The 19,781-nt window shown below is 36.6% G+C and overlaps 2 protein-coding genes across 3 annotated transcripts; one reads left to right on the forward strand and one right to left on the reverse strand.

The window, feature by feature from the left end:
- Positions 1-5,331: 5,331 nt before the first annotated feature.
- Positions 5,332-8,201, forward strand: LOC18433029 (protein ALP1-like). Its single transcript, XM_006843125.4, has one exon. It carries the CDS (start codon positions 5,919-5,921, stop codon positions 7,326-7,328), a length of 1,410 nt encoding a protein of 469 aa, XP_006843188.2. The 5' UTR covers positions 5,332-5,918; the 3' UTR covers positions 7,329-8,201.
- A 2,081-nt stretch (positions 8,202-10,282) lies between these two features.
- LOC18433030 (uncharacterized) lies at positions 10,283-17,864 on the reverse strand. Of its 2 annotated transcripts, XM_088867862.1 has the most exons (7): positions 17,714-17,864; positions 15,963-16,024; positions 15,555-15,674; positions 15,389-15,451; positions 15,186-15,247; positions 11,868-11,949; positions 10,283-10,889 (listed from the first exon to the last, which is right to left on the reverse strand). In XM_088867862.1, the coding sequence occupies exons 1-6, from the start codon at positions 17,748-17,750 to the stop codon at positions 11,880-11,882; spliced, it is 414 nt and encodes a 137-aa protein (XP_088723988.1). In that variant the 5' UTR covers positions 17,751-17,864; the 3' UTR covers positions 10,283-10,889; positions 11,868-11,879. The 2 variants fall into 2 exon arrangements, with proteins under 2 accessions (XP_088723988.1, XP_088723987.1); XM_088867861.1 differs by having other exon boundaries at positions 15,389-15,674.
- Between the last annotated feature and the right edge of the window lie 1,917 nt (positions 17,865-19,781).

A 19,781-nucleotide genomic window follows, 5' to 3' on the forward strand; every position in this document is an offset into this window, starting at 1 on the left:
AATTTCTTAAAAAAAGTCACTTCAAGGGAAGCTTAAAAAGGAAAAACACGGTCAATACGTCACTTTGGCCAAGAAGAGGACGTCATGTTTGGTTATGTCATGAGATCAGAATTGATGGTGCTGCCCCACGCCCGTGTCTCTCATTTCTTCCCTCCCCCTAGACATAGGTGGGCTTTTTTTTTTCTTTTTCTTTTTTAATTTATATGTAAAGTACAATATATTCAATCAAAATAATCGAAAAAACCAATAGAGAGGGAGCATGACTCCTCCTTTGGTAAGAGCATCAGCATCTTCAGTTGCCCTTCTATAACAATAGTGGAGCTCAGGCTTGTTTCAAATTCGAAAAACTCGTTCGTACTTACACCTATCCATCCATCCATGATTTTTTTAATAAAAAATATAAATAATAAATGAAAATAAAGAAAAAGAGGGCCGGGCTAAACCGAATTGTAGCTAGCATGGCCTCGGACAGGTGCTAGCCTTGGGTTATGGTGGCCTGGCCCTGTTCTAGGGCTACATTTTGTTAATCAAGCCCTAAATTTTAGGGTCAAGCTGAACGGTCGGGCCTGACCATACGGCCCATTGCCACTCCTATCAAATTAAGAAGGGTGCAGTAGGCGTACGGATGCATCCATAGGTGTAGAGGTAAACTGCACCTTCAAATTTTATCATGGTATATAATTTTAATGTAAATTGTTCTTAAGATTATTTTAAAATCTATTTTTATATTTAATTATAAAATTTTAAATTTTAAAAATGGTTAAAATCAAATAGATCTATAAACATATGAAAATCTTGAAAATAGACGGTATACAAAATATGTTGTAAAATGTATTATTTCTCATACTTAAAATCTTTTTAGTTTTTTTAGTCAATACATCTCGATATCGAGATCATCAATCAAAAGGTTTTTCAACGTTAAAACTACTATTTTCGAAGGATTTTTGAGACGTAATTCTACATTATAAAGTTGAATCCGTATATAAATTTTTTCCTATTAAGAATGGCTCTCAATGTTTCAATCTTGTCAAATTTCTTTTAAAATCTCTTGAGGGAGGTTTTTTTTTCAAAATCTAGAGAGAGAGAGAGAGGAATCTACACGTAAACGAGAAAGAGGAGGAGGAAAGCAGCGGGATTGATTGTTCCTTTCCTCGTTTACTCTCTCCGCGTTCACACCGAAGTTGCCTTCCCCGTAAAGCCACGTGGGAACCGAGGTCCTTCCACGAAAGCCACGTGGGGCGAGTACATGTGATTAAATTTTGAGGCCCCAACTTTTTCGATAATAGCAAAATTAGGAAAACCTTAAAATCAATCAATTCGGCTCACCATGTGATGGTGAAAAAAATTTTAAATAGTGTATATTATAACATATTATCTAAAAAAAAAGTTTATATAAGTATGAGGCTCTAAATAATTAAATTAAGATGTATTTCTAAAATTTTATTAGAAAAAATTGTTTTGATGCCCAAATATCCTCAAATTGATCATCTCGACATCAAGATGCATAGACATGAGAAAAAAAAGGATTTCAAGTCTTGAAAATGGTATATTTTATAATACATTTTTGGACTATCAATTTTCAAGATTTTCAAGTTTTTATAAATATGTCTATCTACACTATTTTTTAAGCTTTAAACTTTATAAACAAAGATGAAAATATACATCAAAGATATCATAAATATTTTCAGTGTTGAAACCACATTACCCATATATATATATATATATATATATATATAAAAATCTAAAAAAATATAAATTTTTAAATCTTTAAAATAAATTATTTTAACCTTTATTTAAACTTCAGATCTTCTAACGTAATCTACTCTCCAATTTTAAAATGTATGTTTGTTCATATTCATGACCTCGGTCGTCATCAAAGTTATCTACTTATTAAAATTTTAGATCTAAAATCCATCTCTAAAATCGATCTTAATAATGAAATCACCAAAATTCGTTTAAAAAGACTCACCTCAAGGTAAGGTAAAAGGAAAACACTTGTCATGTTTGGTTAGGTCATGAGCTCGTATTTCATGGGTGCCGCCGCAAGCCCTGCCCCATTTCACACACCACATAGGCATGGGTGGTGCTTAGTCTTGTTTCAAATTCAAAAGACTAGTTGGTACCCACACCTATCTATCCATGACTTCTCTAATCTCCCCGAAAATTACGATGAGTTACTAAAAATAGAAGGAAAAAGTTTATATAAGGTGTCAACTTTATACTGTATGAGTAAGCTGCACTTAAAAAACCCACTAGAGGAAGTTATTCTTATGCTGGAAAACCCTCAAATCGATCATTTCAACCTCGAGATTCATAGACGAGATAAAAAAGGGATTTTTAGACCTAAAAATAGGTCATCTTCTAACGCATTATCTAGATCGTCCATTTTCAAATGTTTATGAATCTGCTTGATCATCACCATTTATGGAACTTGAAATTTCATAATTGGGGGCAACAATAGATTTTCATGTCATTGCAAGGCTTTGCGGTACCGAAATTACATTTTCAGCATAGTTTTGAGGTCCACCTTACTTTAATAGTATAAGGTTGATACCTTATACAAACCTCACCCAAAATAAAAATATACTCATTTGGAATAGATTCCAGGCAAAGGGCGATAGGTGCTACAATATGACATCTTGTATTTAATTCATGTCATGAGTAACGAAATTTATCCTTGATTTACCAAAAAAAAAGAAAAAAAGATAAATATAGCAAAAACTTGGATCGTCATCATTATCAAAGCCTCTTCTCAAGTAATTGGGATCGACTACACGAATCACGGTCCGTCATTTTGCTCTATTAAGGGTCATACCCTTAGTGAGGTCATTAGTCCCCATAATTTTTCTCACTACTTCTAACCATATCCTTTTGGACCTATCTTTTTTTAGCCTTCCACTTGAACTAACTCATACCTTCTAATAGGTGTTGTACTAGGTCTGCGTCATACATGACTAGCCCATCTAAATCTATTCTTTTTCATCTTATCGCTAATTTGTACCACACCTAAATTTTTTCAAATATACTCATTATAGCAAAAACTTGGATGCTATCCTTTTTTTCTGTTACACATAATACAATTAACACTATTAATCACCAATCACCATTTATGCGAGGGTTACTCGAGAAAGGGAAAATATATCATATTTGACTAAAAAAAGGAGAGCTCATAACTAAACAAACATCCATCGTCCATGTTTATCCAAAAGACACGAGGTGTTGATCAGCTGCTAGGACAATTATTTTGGCTAAAGCGATGGATGTTAGCTAAGAGTACCCAAATACTATATTCATATATGGTATTGGGTCCCAACATAAAAACAAACTTTCTTATTAAATATGTAGAGTACAAGTGATGGGTCTTCATGACTATGCTAACATTCAGTTTTCCTATAGGTTGGTAGCATTTGATCTACCCTTCAATGTGAAGCGGAACGGTTTGGATATCTAGTTTCGCAAACCAATAATGCCCACTCCTTCAACTTGTTCCAAAAAGATGGAATTACTTGTAATAAGTTTTTGATATTAAGCAACTTCTAATAAAAAATAATCATAGAAATCTCTCAAGGATGGACGGTTTTGGAAAAAGTCCTCGACCGGTGAATCAGACGGTCGGTCTGTGTCTTTCTATGACCCCCAAGACAAAGCAGGACGGATAGGCAGAGCAAGAGCTCTTTTACCCTACATAATAAGATTATATGAAGGAAGGGTAATTTATACCTAATACCTAACTACTTCGACGAGTTGCTCTTGATAGTTCACTCATGATAGTGCTAATTGATGAGAGTTACTTCAGTTAGTACTATCATGAGGGAACTATCATGAGTGAGCTATCATGAGAGCAATTTGTGCAAATTTTGGTCATTTTCTCAATTTCAATAGAATGCAACTGGATCTAGTATGAACGGGCGATCAAACGTATATGGATAGAACTTATAACAAGTTATCGAAAAACTAGTAATTTATGTTGGGAATGTATACTTTTTTTTAGGTTCACTAGTTCTTATTAGTTCTTATTAGATGGAACTTCCAATAAAAAAAAGGTAACGTTTACGTGTTTTTTTTGTTGTTGTTGTTGACAAATACATTAGGTGCCATCCCTATATTGCATAAATAAGGCACAACTCTCAATTTTGACTTGAGTTGAGATGTAGTTCTTGAATGAAAACTTTATAATGCTTAGGAATCTATTTTCATCCCTAGATATAAAATTTAAAAGTCTAAAAATGATGAAAAAATCAAGTAGATGTATAAATGCTAAAAAAATATTGAAAATAAGTAGTCATATATAACTTAAACACATTATTTTTTGAACTTGAAATTCTTTTTTTCTTCATACTCATACATTTGGATGATGTTCAGATGAATTCGAGGATTTCCAACATAAAAATTTTTATTTTTTAATAAAATATTGAAAATCTTTCTTCTAAGCGATTTTCGAGAGACACCTTACTTTTAGTGTTTTTTTTTTGGGTAAACACTAGAGTAGTAGTAGGCTGACACCTTATACAAACTTTCTCGAACTATAATAACTAATAATAATAATAACATTAAAAAAACTAATATATATATATATATTTTGAAGCGAAAAAAAAAAAATCCGATGTTGACATATCTCAGCCGTAGATTGCGCAAATAAGAGCACTAAGTCAACTAACTGTTGGAACTCACGTGTTAGCGAACATCTCTTTCCCACACAGTTTCCCGTTTCGTACCTCGTAAATCTTTTTCTAACATCTCAGAAAAAAAAAGAAGCCACATTTATGTCGTGAGCACTGTACTATGGTCATGTGGGAGCATACAATGCGTCTACTCCCCCGCGTAAAACACCTTTATTATTTTAGGGCACATATGTTCCACGTTAAAATATTTATCGTCCTTCACGTTGTTAAGTGTAAAAATATTTTCGCACAAATTGATCGTAGTGCATATTCACTCTAATTGGCAATTAATTGGTACGAAAATATTTCCACACTTATAACCAATCACACTAATGGGTCATTAATTGGTACGAAAATATTCCCACAATTAACCATATAAAAGATATTTTTCTTCGTAAAAATATTTTTCGAGAAATATTTCATGCAAACCAAACCTCCCCTTCGTTTAAAATTTAAGGAACCACAAACACAAGAACTACTAGGTGATTATTATTCAAATAAAAAAATTAAAATTTTAATTGTAAAATTTAGATCTAGCTCTTAAAAAATTAATTAGTCTCTATCCAATCTTGAAATACTAATTTTTCCAATATATAGAGAATTTATTTGGGAAGCTTTTTATTGAGACTAGCTTATGTGAGGTAGACATTGCATAAAGATATTCTTTTTTTTCCAGTAGATAGAGAGTTTATTTCGAAAACTTTCGATTGATATCAGCTCATGTGGTGTAGCTATTGCATCCCCTAAAATATGAGTAACTAAAAAGCAAGGATAACGAGGGTTATAGTCGAGGGAGGGAGTAAATGGATAGTATAGTAGTACAGGAATAGAGAGTAGTTTGGCTTATGTCATCACAAAGCGCGTTTATACGCTGGATGAGCATAATTCTAGAACCAACCCGGAAAACGGTCAAAGCCCATCCCATTCCCAAAGACAAAGACATGTCCAAACAACGCAACACAACACATCCCCCACCCCACGCGGTGCGGCGCTTACGCGCCCACCGCCCACTCTCTCTCTCTCTCTCTCCTTTGAAAAGCCCCGCTCTCTCAGTCTTCTTAACCCCCCCCCCCCCCCCCAATTCACACTCTGCAATCTCAATCATCCCTCTCTCTCTCTCTACCCTTCCAACTCTCTCTCTCTAAAAAGCTCCGCCTCCGCCTCCGCCTTTCCTTTCACAACATCATTTTCTCTTTCTCTCTCTACACCATCTCCCCTCCCCGTTCACACACTGTCTCTCTCTCTCTGTCTACTTCCATGATGCGCCCCACCTCAGTGGCAGCTCCCCTCCAAATGTCGGACCCCCCCTTCCCTCCTCCCCACTCGTCGAAGCGACCGCCTCCCTCCTCCTCCTCCTCCTCTCTAAAAGACCCCACAACGCTCGCCCACCTCCTCTCAGCTCTCATCTCCCTCGACCACTCCGTCTCTTCTTCGCCCCCTCTCCTTCCTCCTCCCAATTCCTCCTCTGCCTCCCTTTCGATGCTCAAGGAAATTGAGACGGAAGCCAATGAGGCTGAAGCGGAATTTTCCAGCTCCTCGAAGCGTTCTCGCCTCACTGCTGCTGCTGGTGCTGCCATCGCGGCCACCGCTGCCACTGCCCAAGGCACTGCACCGCGGCGTCTCTGGGTAAAAGCCCGGTCCCGTGCGTGGTGGGACGAGTGCAACAGCTTGGATTTCCCTGAAATGGACTTTAAAGCCGCATTCCGGATGGGGAGGGCGACCTTTGAGATGCTGTGCGGGGAGCTTAGTTCCGTGGTCGCAAAGGAGGACACGACGCTGCGCGCAGCGGTGCCTGTTCCCCAGCGTGTTGCCGTGTGTGTATGGCGGCTCGCGACGGGGGAGCCCCTCCGCCTTGTCTCGAAGAGGTTCGGACTGGGGATATCGACATGCCACAAGCTCGTGCTCGAGGTGTGCTCCGCCATATGGGAGGTGCTGCGCCCAAAATACATCTCCTGGCCCTCCGACCCCTCGCAGACCAAAAATGCATTCGAGTTGCTCTCCGGGATACCAGACGTCGTCGGGACCCTGTACACAACTCACGTTCCCATCATCGCCCCGAAGACGAATGTCGCCGCCTACTTCAACAAGCGGCACACCGAGCGCAACCAGAAGACGTCGTATTCGATCACATTACAAGGAGTCATCGACCCCAATGGCATCTTCACTGATGTCTGCATAGGGTGGCCTGGTTCGATGACCGACGGGGTGGTGCTCGAGAAGAGCGTTCTGTACCAGAGAGGAGAATCAGGGCAGTTGCAGAGGTCGTGGGTCATCGGCGGCACCAGCTATCCTCTCATGGACTGGCTCTTGGTGCCTTACTCTCAGCACCACCTGACATGGACGCAGCACGCCTTCAACGAGAAGGTCTCAGCGCTGCAAGAGGTGGCGAAGAAGGGGTTCGGAAGGCTGAAGGGGCGGTGGGCGTGCCTGCAGAAGAGGACCGAGGTGAAGTTGCAGGATTTGCCTATGGTCTTGGGAGCCTGTTGTGTCCTGCACAATCTGTGCGAGTCGACGGGGGAGGAGCTCGAGCCCCGGCTCGAGTTCGACGTAGTCGACGACGAGGTTTTGCCCGAGACTCACGTCAGGTCGGCTCAGGCGATGCAGGCCCGAGATGGGATTGCCCACAATCTGCTGCACCATGCTCATGCTGGTACTGCCTTCCTATGATCCCAACCCCAATACAGACCATGGCTGGATCTGTTTCTGCAAATTGTTGTTCATTTGGTGTAGAATCTTGCACATATATATGAACATCAATTGGGTTAATTTGATTTTTTGAGAAAGTGGGATTATATACGATTGGACTTTTGATCTGTTCTTATTGATGATTTGGAGGAGAATTGTACGTCTGTCAGAGGAACAAATTTCGATTGGTTCGAGAAATTGGAAATCGATCTGCAGAAAACCCAATTTGCTTGAAATTGGTTCGAGAATTGGAGATCTGTCTGCAGAAAACCCAATTCGGAGTTGCACCATTAGAGATGCAGCGAAACCGGTTCAATTTGTTTGCTGTCAAAGTATCAGAATTCTTCAACTACTTGTTTAATAAAATTGGGATATTGGGATTTGATCTATTTGGTTTGAAGGAGTATTGCAAACAAGAATTATCAGTAAAGACCAGGTGGGAATTGAATTGTTTGAGACATTGGGCTACGATTTGATCATTTCTAGAATTCGATTTCTCTCCGAGAAATTATGCGCACCTGATTTGGGCCACACTGTTCAAGAATTGGGAAAATGGGTCTCTGCCTTCTGCGAACCTTGATTGCTATGGGCAGTTGAAATCTATGGAGAAAGCCAACTAGGAATCTGAGATTTTTTAATGGCTCCGGGATTTGGGCTTCTCTCTGAAAAACCATTCAAGATTTATGAAAAAAATTGTAGCAAAGTTTTACGCCTCCTTACCTTACACAACCCTCCTCTTTTATTCGGGCTTGGGGCTTGCGATCAGTATGACCTGCGATGTCATGGTGGAGTTTTAAACTGGGTTGTTGTAATATCAAGCTCTTCAAATATCATATTTAGAAGAATTTGAACTTCTATTGCTTCTGTTTTATTCAACTAATGTTTGAGCTGCATATCATCATCGTCAGAATCTTTTCCATTGGAGTCGACTAGATTGAGCATGTATATGTGAAATTAAAATAGGAAACTAACTACTGTCCTTTCCACATTGAATCCATGAATCATCCGAAAAAGATCCTCAAACAAGCTAGATTGGACTTCTTTTTTTAAATGAAAAACCGAGTTGATAACAATAAAAAGACATTTAAATAGGAAGAAGCCAAGAGCCTAGCCATTTTGATTTCAGCCCTTCGAATGATGGGTTCGGGTTTCTTTAATTTCTTTTGGGGAAGAAAAGGTTCAGCTTAGCTTAATTATGTTTTTGCTCAAGAATTGGATTGGTTGAGATTCATCTGCACCAAATGGGTTTTCTAGTCCTTCACTTAGCGGTTTGGGCTCATCATTTGAACCATGTTTCGTTTATATTGATTCGACTGGGATATTGATTTATGATAACCATGATTCCTCTCCTTCACCTGAAACTTCTCTCAATGTCACACCCTTATAAGTGAAACTTCAATATATTTGAAATGGATTATATAACAACATAATCATTGGTTTTCATAAGTAAACCATTGAAGATACGGTGAGGTTTGTACAAGGTGCCTACCTTATATTATACAAGCAAGGCATACCTCTAAATTTTATCGGAAGATGTGGTTCCGGTATTAGAAATTCTTACATTGGCTTGAAAATCTATGTTTAACCCTAAATATGAAATTTAAAATTTCAAAAACAGTACAGATCGAATAAATTTATAAACACTTGAAAATCTTGAAAATACATGGTTCAAATAACTTGTTAAAAGATGCAGTAGTCATAAGATTTGAATTTTATTTTATTTTTTTCTTTATGTCCATACATCTTAAGGTTGAGATGATCAATTGAAAAGTTTTCCATCTTCAAGACACTCTCTTCGCTAGATTTTTTTAGGTGCCCTTACTTCTATAGTATCAGACTGCAACGTCATATAAACTTTTTCTTTGAAGAAAATACATGTGCCTCCTTTCCTTTTTTTTTTTTTTTTTATCAAAAGACAAACGAAAAAGAAGAGAAGCACAAATGCATGTGAAAGACCATGGGTACTCATTAACATTAATCTTTACTCCTTATGTTAATGAAGGTTTTTCTATTTTCAGAAAAGTATACAGTAAGTTTATTTATATTGGGTGTGGTTTGTACAAGGCATCAACCCTAAACAATCTAAAAGTAAGGCAGGCCTTTAAAATATGCCAGAAGATATAGTTCTAGTACCGGAAACTCGTGTGATGGCCTAAAATTTTGTTTCATCCCGGATCATAAAATCTCGAGCTCTAAAAATAATTTGAAATGAGTAGACATGTAAATATTTGAAAATCTGAACAATAGACAGTCCCAACAATGCATTACAATATACAATTTTCTTAGAACCTAAAATCAATTTTTTCTTATTTCCATACATATTGAAGTTGAAGTTGAGATGATCAAGTAGAGGATTTTGCAGCATCGAAACAATCTTTTTAGTGGGTTTTGCAATGCACCTTACTTCTACAGTACAAAACATCTTATATAAATATTTTCCGTTTACAATTGGTGTAAGATGATCACAATCACACTAAGCCTTTATATGTGAAATCTAGCATTACGAGTATGCTATTTCTTGAATTTTGAGATGCATCCCTTGCCGCCTAATTTTACGACTGAGTGCTAGGAAAGATCGTGACCTTAACTACCGAAAGTAAAGGTTCTCATAGTATATAATCCTTTATATGTTATTACTTGAAGTTGACACACTCATTCATGGTGACAAAAATTATTAAGGGCCTCTACAACTATAATAGTTCATACAGTAAGAAGCGTCATTTAAGATGTTCATAAATCTCATCTCTCTCTCTCTCTCTCTCCCTCTCTCTCTCTCTCTCTCTCTCTCTCTCTCTCTATGACACTCATATTTTCGAGATTTGCCAGAACAAGATTGTTTCTCATAAATGCCCAAGGTAGATCCTACTATCCATTCCCTTTAATATTCAAAAATGGCATTTATCCCACCTGACATACTTCATTTTAGAGAACACAACTGTAACAACAAGAGTGTTATATTAAATCTGAAGCTCAACTTATCAATTATCAAATTGGACCCAATATGTCAGTGTAATATAGTTGCTTCCATAATATTAAGAAGCAAAAAAATAGACATGGAAAAAAGCCCGAAAAGCTTGAATCTAGAATTTCACTATCCACAACTATTTAACTCATTCTCAGAGGGGTCACTGATAGACATCATCATCCGGGTTGCTTAAAATTACTTACATGGGTGGTTTTTAATTTCATAAAAAGGAGCTAACAGGTTGTTTTTTTTCTGTTTTTTGATGAGTACTGACCTGAATTACTCTGATGCTACTAAATTATACGTACCTGACACTAACTATAGAAGCCCTCCAAGATTGCTTTGATCCAAAAGGACCCACCTCTAAAATATGCATCAATCCTTTGCAAAATCTAGGGATGTGATTGTATGAGTCAAAACAGGAGCTCCTAGGGTATTGAATTAGTGACAATGCACACCTCATTTAGAATAAACTGGTTAGAGTTGCGGTTCAACCCGGTTAGCTGGGCGGAAAGGAAACCGTGCAAATTGAATCTGCAATACTGGTGAATCCGGTTTTCTATCATCAAACTTGTATCCTGCACAAGAACAATCAAACCGCTAGAACATAGTGCCTCTCTCTCTCTCTCTCTCTCTCTCTCTCTCTCTCTCTTTCACACACACACACACATGCATGCACATATGCATACACATACAGAGACGGGGTTAGTAACAAAGGCAGCTGAGTTTGCAATATCAATGTTCTACTAATGATGGCCGGATTTCAATGGAAGACACAGTTCTCTCTCTCTCTTACACATACAAGGTTAGTAACAAAGGAAGCCAAGTTTGTAATGTCAAGACTCTAATAATGAATGCCTGATGCCCCAGGTTTTGTGGAAGATGGGGTTGGAACTCTAGGGTTTCTCCTTCAAGTATCTAGTGTTTTTAAGGCTTTTACAGAAGCAATTATAACATAGTTATGTTTTCTTTCATAAGCAAATCTGCAATTTCACTACGAGATCACAAAGACAACAACTAGCTGTTCCAGTAAATGAGTCCGTTCCATTATCTATGACCCTAAGTCTTCCCATGAATGGTTCAGTTTAGCTCCAATTCACAGTTGACAAATTTTCAAGAGTTTCCTAGACATGGTATGGAGAATAGAAGCTAAAAGGAACCTTGGTTGGAGGCGAATTTCTAGAGGAAATCTGAGTTCTCTCTCTATGAAGCAGATTATGATGCTAGGGCTTTTCTCACTTAGGAAACAAAATTCCAGTGTAAATTTAATCACTGAACCAATTACAGCAGGTGTGACGCATTGCATCCTTAAGATTCAATCAAAAGATTCAGAATGGACAAATTCAAACTGTATGTAATCGCCAAGAATTAAATATTGCCACCACTTCTTATTTGGAAATGAAAACTACACGGATCACTAAGGGAATCCCAAATTAAATGTACATCATATAGATCATGACAAGACACATTCATGTGAGCATCAGATCATCAAAAGGCATTCATGTGTGCATAGGATGCCAAATTTGCAACTTCAAATACATTCCATAATCAAATACCTTGAAGGGCATCTAGAGCTGTTGCAGCATACTTTGCATCCATGAATTCCACAAAGCATAACACAAGAGCTTTATCTCCAGCCTACAATCAATTTCCAACATTCCAATGATGAAGCAAACCAATAAATAAATAACTCATATGTTCATGAACCATTAGTTCATACGTCTAGAACATGAAAATGTCGAAGGCTACATTGGAGAAGGGTAAAATTTAATGGTACAATAATGACCACTGGTGTCACATGTCAACACCCCATGACAAGGGTTAGAATAAAATTTCTTAAGACCTGAATTAGAGTTCTGGTCATCTTATAGCGAATCCAGATGCTCTACCACCTCGACAAGTGCTCAATGTACAGATAATGATATTTTTTATCATATATATTATATATATGAGCAACGGCCTTATACTGTAGTGTAAGCCACTTTGAAAAGTAGAGGTTCTCTGAAGCACAAATTTTGCACACATGTAGATCTATCAGAAGAACAAAACGCGCAAAGAAAGCGGGAAAATGAGTATGCTATTTTCAGTGTACGCAAGCCCTCCATTTGGTGGATAATAGATGAATGCCTTCAAGAATTCGAAAACAACTTTTCCCTAAAAACTTCGTTTCAAAGCACAGCCACATAATGTGTGCTATATGCAGGAAATTGTGATGGGCCTGCATATGCAGTGCATCACCCACATATGCAGGTGCGTAGCGTAATGAGCTATGTGCCTGCATAAGTGGCCCATGCTCATGGGTGAAAAAATAGCCCATAGGTAAGGGCAAAAATAACCTTTTCCCAAAACAAGGGGGGTGTGGGGGTTCAGGAACCCCCCAAAAAACTCCTTACAACCAACAACAAGGTTCGTTCTTAGGGGATAAAAAAACCAAGATGATTTTTCTTGAATCCAAACTTTCTGAGACAGAATAAGAAATTCTTTTGGCCACACCTTGACATCATTTGGGGCATTATTTTGAAGGTATTTGGCTGAAGATTCTCCAACTAATCAAGGGTTTCATGGGGCTGAGTAGAAATTGAAATTTCTTTCAATTGTTTTGGTAAGTTTTTATTTCCTAGTATGTTTTTTCAGGAAATGTCTTTTATCATCTTCATAAACTTTTAGTTGTTGCCTCTTGGGAGTTTAAAGCTTGGAATTTTGGATGCTTATATGAAGTTTGGAATTTTGGATATATTATATGAGATGGAATAGATTGCTTTGTTTAACAAGTTAATTGTATTAGATACTTAAACTACTCAAGATTATAAGTTAGAACAATAAACTCTATCACTCTTTATGAGGCTATCAGGGGACCTTAGAGTCTCAAACAGTCAATATATTAGAGATAATGAATAGATTCACATACCTACTACCACATAAATCACATTTATGTTTTTTTATGTATTGTTATACTTTTTTGTGTTTTTAAATTTTTTAAATTTATTGACCACATCGGAGGTGTTGCACCCCGCATCGAAACCACATTGAGCTGCATTGCCGCATCGGACCCTGAGCCAATAGGTTCTGCATCACGCATTCTAAAATGCTGTCTAAAAATATTTATTTTTCAAGTCAAAGGTGTTGCAGCAAATTTCAGCCCAAAAAAATCCCTCCAGCTATGTGTGTTAGGGCTCGGCTTAAAGTGTCGTTAGAAGCCTATTGCCTAATTGGATATTTTTCCTTCTATTATACTTTCAGAGTTGTTTATTATGTCATTTTAAACAATATTTTTATGGATGTGTCTCGCCGAGCCAACGTTCTATGCTTAAATACTAGATGCCTTAGACACATGCTCCACATAAACTGCCAACAACCCCATTAATTCCGAGATACAACCAGAAAGTATATATGAAACATAGTAAATAATGAAACATAATAGAGAACTCATCAGTAATGACTTGGATCTCATTATCACACGAGAGGGCAGCAGCATGTAAGTTCACGATGGAAAAAGATGGAATCTCATGGGAATAATGGGCTAGTATCAAGTGAGGATAAGGAGTCGCTTGAGAGGACGAAAGCTAAGTGGCAAGGACAAGGGCATCGAGAATTGTATTGGTTGAGGAATTAAACGATAGAAAGGTGGAAAATTTGCTCAAGGTAAATTTGTTTGGAAGAACTAGTAAGGTGAATGAAGGGAGAGGAGCTAAATGAAAGGGCATAGAGTCTTTTAAGAACCTTCTTGATTATGAAAGCAATAAGAGGTGGGCATGGATAGATAAGGCAAAATAGGGAAGCAATGCATGAATCAGGGCAAGCACACAAGGAGAAGGAAATGGGCGAAAATGGGCCTTCTTGTTTCCATTCAATCTGAGAAAGCTTTAGGTTTGCACCTCAGTGATGAGCTACGTCCCAAAGAAGGGATGTCCAAGACCAGACACAGGGCTTAGGATTCTACTTTCTCTTGAAGAGATTTTGGAGGTAAGATTGAAAGATGGATTAATGTGAACCACCCCAACCTCTCTGAAGGAAGTTTCCTGGGAAACAACTTTTAAATAGGAAGGAGCAGGGAAAACCCTCCCTTAAAGGAACAGAACCTGAGCAAACAAAGCTTAATTAAGTCCAATTGGAAATAGTGCCTCCAAGAGAATAGAAGACATTATAAGAAAGGCATATGATGTCTAAATTACAAAAACCATCCGAACAACCAGCTTGACTGCTTTGGACTGAACCAGCCATAATAGCCCAGGTTTTAAATCATGACTGGCTGTTTGGTTATCTTCTCTTTCTTTCTTTTTCTTTTCCCCCTAATGGAATTCGGGTGTTTCAACAGTGTTTAGGACGTTTTTTCTCAGTTTCACGCTCACCAACCTAATTTAATTGGTCAAACCCTGATGCACAAAAATCCGAATTGCCAATGTCTCTTCAAATCCAGTAGCAATGCTCTTTGGAGAAGGTTTCCACTATGCCTCTCAGGTTTCCTAAGCATGATAGCTCCATATCCAAATGCTTGCCAACCCATAAAGAACGTCAGAAGAAAACAGTTTTCTTTTACCAAATGTTTTTAATGATCATCAAATGGTTAAGTAACATTAGTGCTGACACTGAGCCCATGTTGGAAGCCAGAAATAATGAACTTAGTTCTACAATGAATCAATCAGTAACTTAAATAACATAAAAGATAAGTATTCAGTTGGCTAATATTTACCAAAATAAATCTGCAAGTCCAATATAATCTACATAAGTAAATGAGATATATCAGGCCATAATGCTCAGAAAGTCAAAAATGAAAATGGTAACATGTAACACAAATAGCAATAACAGCAACAACAATAACAAAGTAATTTACATAAAATTTATCAAAGAAAATTTAAAGTTCGGTCACAACTCACACGTCTAGGTTCCTTGTGGACCACTTTGATGTCTTTGAAACCAATGAAAGGGCGGAAAAGATCTTTAGCAATCAGTGAAGGATACAAAAATCTACCCAAAAAAAAAGGATACAAAAATGAACTGGTAAAATGCCATATGCATAGGTAACATGGATCAAAACCTCAACCAGCAACTGGAAAGGAAAAAGACTGCATATGGATACGAGACACTTCTCTTCTTGTACAATCAGTTGGAAGTCCATCGACAAATAACATTCTGGATTCATCTGCCAAAACACCATCAACATTTTTCAAACTACCACCCACACCTTCATCTGACCTTTGATTAATCGAAGTTGGATCTTCTAATGAAGTTGAAAGTGCTCCTACGCTTGTTCCAGTAGAAAATCCACTTGTTCCAGTGGTGAATCCACTAAGTCCTGGTGTATAATGAGTCCCAATTCCCCCAACATTATGAAGACCATAAACTCCAGGTCGATATTGTAAAATCTGCATGAGCCAATCAAGATGTAGTGTTTCTCTCACAAGACTAATCACATCATAGCATTGGAAGTAAGAAAACATGAAAGTTCAACACAGATTCTCAGTGAAATTTGGTAAAAAGAAGAAAACTATAATCCAATAAACTCGGTAAAAATGCAATCCACTCGATTGGACTGGTAATCTAGCTCTCTCCCCAACACAATCCACCATTTTTTATAGATGGTCTTGACCACAATGGACTATGGTTTCCAATAGTTTTTTGGGGTATAATGTGCTATTCTAATTTATAGTTACATCATTCTGTAGGAATTCTGAAGAAGCTCCACGTGAATCATTTGCACCCCACGAGGACCGACCTGACAAAGAAGAAATGTCAGAAAACAAATAACCACTAAACCCACCAGCTAGTTAGCCTAACACGATAAAATCAGTCGCCACTTCTCTGAAGAACATGTACAACCATTGACAAAGCCATGTATGACTAAATATGGTAAAACAAGACAAGCACAGGATAGATGCAATATCATGCATAAGTTATAGAGCATGGAGAGTACACCCTATATGTAGGATAGATAGATATGAACCTTTGCAGGACAAAATCATGCTACGATAAATAAATAGGAATAATGAGATCAAAGGCATGCAAAATAGCACAGAGTTCACAAATGCAGGGAAGACCTGATAGCCCATTCTCCAGTGTCCAAAACTCGCAATTTTATACCAGCAAGCAATTAACTCAAGCCAAAGGATATACAAGAAAAAAACTGAAATGTAGTGTTATGAAAGCCCTTAAGAAATAGATGCATATAATTAGAAATACAAGTAAGTGTATAAAGAAGGGAAGAAAAATATACTCTAAAGGAAAGGGATTCATGTAGAATTAGGTGCTTTAATCATTTCGAGCTAGGTTTCCTGAAAATCAAAGAAAACCAAGGATGTCTCTGGTTTCATCAAAACAATCCAGAAAGCATAGGGAAAAATGAAAAAAGGATGGACAACTACTAGTGGGTCTGATTGTTTCTCAAACATGAAAAAGGAACATTTAATTCTCTAAAAGGAGCCCACTTTTCATAGAAGCACCTTCGCCACATTTGTGCTTGGAGGTTTTGGAAGGAGACGGGGGAAAAAGTAAGATTTTACAAGGAAAAAAAAAATTCCTGCGGATATAGTTGGGGGTTTAAAAGCAATATGAGACTCCATATCAAAGAATTGTACAGTTGATAAACAAGAGAGTAAACTCCTTAAATTATGCCAAAATCTTCAAACAAGCACAGCAACTAAGTTTTGGCTTAGAAAGTCATTGATTACTGTTATATGTTCCTTTTTCTGTAGATTACTCTTATATAGTCCCTTTTTTTTTTTTTAGTTTCAGCAGAATTGTGATTTTCTGAAATATGGCAACTAAATGCAACCCAAGAAACTCATAGATAAACATTACTTGTATTTCTTTTGTAGCTTCATAATTTCATCAGCATTGAGTAGCGGAACTAAATGCAGCTGAAGATCCTCATAGATTATACCATTGCCTGGCCTATCCCTTTTAGTAGTATAATCAGAACTGAGATAGCAGAACCACATTTAACCCAAGAAACTCAAGATTTGCCCCCCCTTTCACCCTTCAGAATAGATATTTGGATCCAGATTTAGACCTACGAAGTTTACCTCAAAAAAATATTAGACCTACTAAGTCATAGTACTAATTTATTTCATTTTTTTTTTGGGGGGTAGGTTCATCAGTACTGGGATGATAGAAGTGAAACTAGCAGAATGAAAGAACAGAAAATTATTACTTCTCTCTTCTAGATTACAATAAATTTAAACATTTTTCCACAATTTTATCATGGATGGGACTTTGGGAATACACTGAAAGTCCAAAAATGCAAAACGAAGTGAACGAATTCACAGCATGCAATGCCAAAGTCGAATTGATTCGATTAGAAGCCTTCACAGGGGATTACAAATACTTGTTTTGGGAAAATGGAGACAGAGAGAGAGAAAGAGAGAGTCTTGGCGCAAATAGAAGCAAGTGTTAGAGAGAGAGAGACCTGTTTCAGCCGAGTATCTCCAGTAGGGGTCGGCCATTCCCGTCCTGTTTACGCAGCTCTCTCTCTCTCTTCTCTCTTCTCTCTCACTACCAAGCGCAAAAAACAGTGCGCTTGGTAGGAGGGAGCTCTGTGCTCTTTGTACGCGCTTTTCGTTCTCTCCTGGTCTCACTGCCGAGGTCTAAACAATCGAATTACGCCCCTCAAAATTTGCACTCCACGTGGTTGCTTTGATGCCTCAATATCTTTAAATCCTATTTCTCAACGTCATACATGGATATAAGAAAAAAAATGAATTTCCAAGTTTTGAAGATAATACATTTTATAACACATATTTTTGACAGTTAATTTTTTAGATTTTCAAGTTTTTATAAATATATTTAATCTACACTATTTTAAAAATTTTAAATTTTTATATTTAGAGATGAAAATATATTTTAAAGCTATCAAAAAGAATTTGAGTATTAAAACTATATTTTTTTGATACTATTTGAAGGTGCTTTTTATTTTGATTGTTTAGAGCCTTGGCTAAAATGCGCTTTATTTTGATTGTTTAGAGCGTCGGCTATGTACAAACTGCACCCCGACGTAAAGGAGCCAAATCTCTCCGTGGAGCTTTTTGTTTTCTTCTCTCTCGTTCAATATTTAAAAATATGGCAATATGAACTCCAGATAATCGATGGGGTTGGTCTGGTTCCTCCAAAATATTATAAGTCCGTTGATTGTTTTTTTTTTCCTTTTTTTTTTTTTTCTTTTTTAAAAAAATAATAATTATTGGCCGATTTGCTCATCCAGATCATTGATCCAATGAACTATACTAGTTTACTAAATGAATAATCCAGGTCATCGATCTGTTTTTTTTTTTTAACTTTACTCGGAAACATTGTTGTTGAGAGATAGGTTCTCAAAGTCCTCGATGTGGAGTCCGACCGGTCAATCAAGCAAGTCGTGAGAAGAAAAAAATGGATTTCAAATTTTGAAAATAGTACATTTTGTAATGCATTTTTAGATTGTCAAATTTAAAGATTTTTAAGTTTTTTTAGATTTGCTAGATCTAAACTATTTTTGAAGCTTAAAATTTTATTAGAGATGAAAATTTATTATAAGGTTATCACAAAGATTTTTTAATATTGAAACCACATTTCTTGACTCTATTTGAAAGTATGTTTTACTTTGATTGTTTAAAGCCTCGGTTTTTTATGAACCGCACCCATAGTTAAATCATTAGAAACAAAAAATAATCCTTCGCACAATAAGCCGATATTAAACAGTAATCAAAAAATAAAATATAAATTAAAAAAAAAAAACTAATCTTTATACACAATAATGCATATAAGCTACCAATTAAAGAAAAGCCGACAACATCAAACTCATTGAAACAAAAGCAATCACCAAAGGAAAATGTTTTTATAACGTTGCAATTAAAATGTAGAACTACGGATGCAGCTCAAAAATCCATTGGAAAATATTATTTGAATGTTGAAAAACCCTCTAATTGAGCATCTCAACATCGAAATATATGATTATGAAAGAAAAAAGGATTTTGAGTCCTAAAAATAGTACGTCTTACAACACATTATCTAAACCATCCATTTTTTAAACTTTCATATGTTTATATATTTACTTGATTTTAACCATTTTTGGAATTTAAAATTTTATAATTAAATATAAAAATAGATTTTAAGATAATCCTAACGATTTTTTACATCAAAATTATATGTTATGATCAAATTTGAAGGTGCGCCTTAATTGGATTATTTAAGGTCGCAACCTTATGAAAACCACACCCATCATTAAAATCAATATAGAAAACAATCTATTGCATTGTTTTTTAAGATAATAAAAATTATTTTTTGTAAAACCCCTAAAATATTGAATTTTTCTCTTTTATCCAAATATAAAATAAAAATAACAATAACGCAATAAACTTACTTGTGACTTGTAACAGGATGGATTGATGGCTGGAGTCCTTTATAAAAGGAGTGGGGTTTGCATAGAGCCGACGCTCTAAACAATCAAAGTAAAACACACCTTCAAGTAGTGTCGAAAAATGTGGTTTCAAAATTAGGAA

Source organism: Amborella trichopoda, chromosome 5 (assembly GCF_054954075.1).
Source record: "Amborella trichopoda isolate Santa Cruz 75 chromosome 5, AtrichopodaSantaCruz75HAP2 v2.0, whole genome shotgun sequence".
Lineage (NCBI taxonomy): Eukaryota > Viridiplantae > Streptophyta > Magnoliopsida > Amborellales > Amborellaceae > Amborella > Amborella trichopoda.

Coding starts and splice junctions, on each gene's coding strand:
- LOC18433029 (XM_006843125.4), top strand. CDS start 5,919: ATGATGCGCCCCACCTCAGTGGCAGCTCCCCTCCAAATGTCGGACCCC.
- LOC18433030 (XM_088867861.1), bottom strand. CDS start 17,750: ATGGCCGACCCCTACTGGAGATACTCGGCTGAAACAG. Junction 15,248..15,388: donor TACAAGAAGAGAAGTGTCTC/GTATCCATATGC, acceptor TGATTGCTAAAG/ATCTTTTCCGCCCTTTCATT. Junction 10,890..11,867: donor AGCTCTAGATGCCCTTCAAG/GTATTTGATTAT, acceptor GTTCTTGTGCAG/GATACAAGTTTGATGATAGA.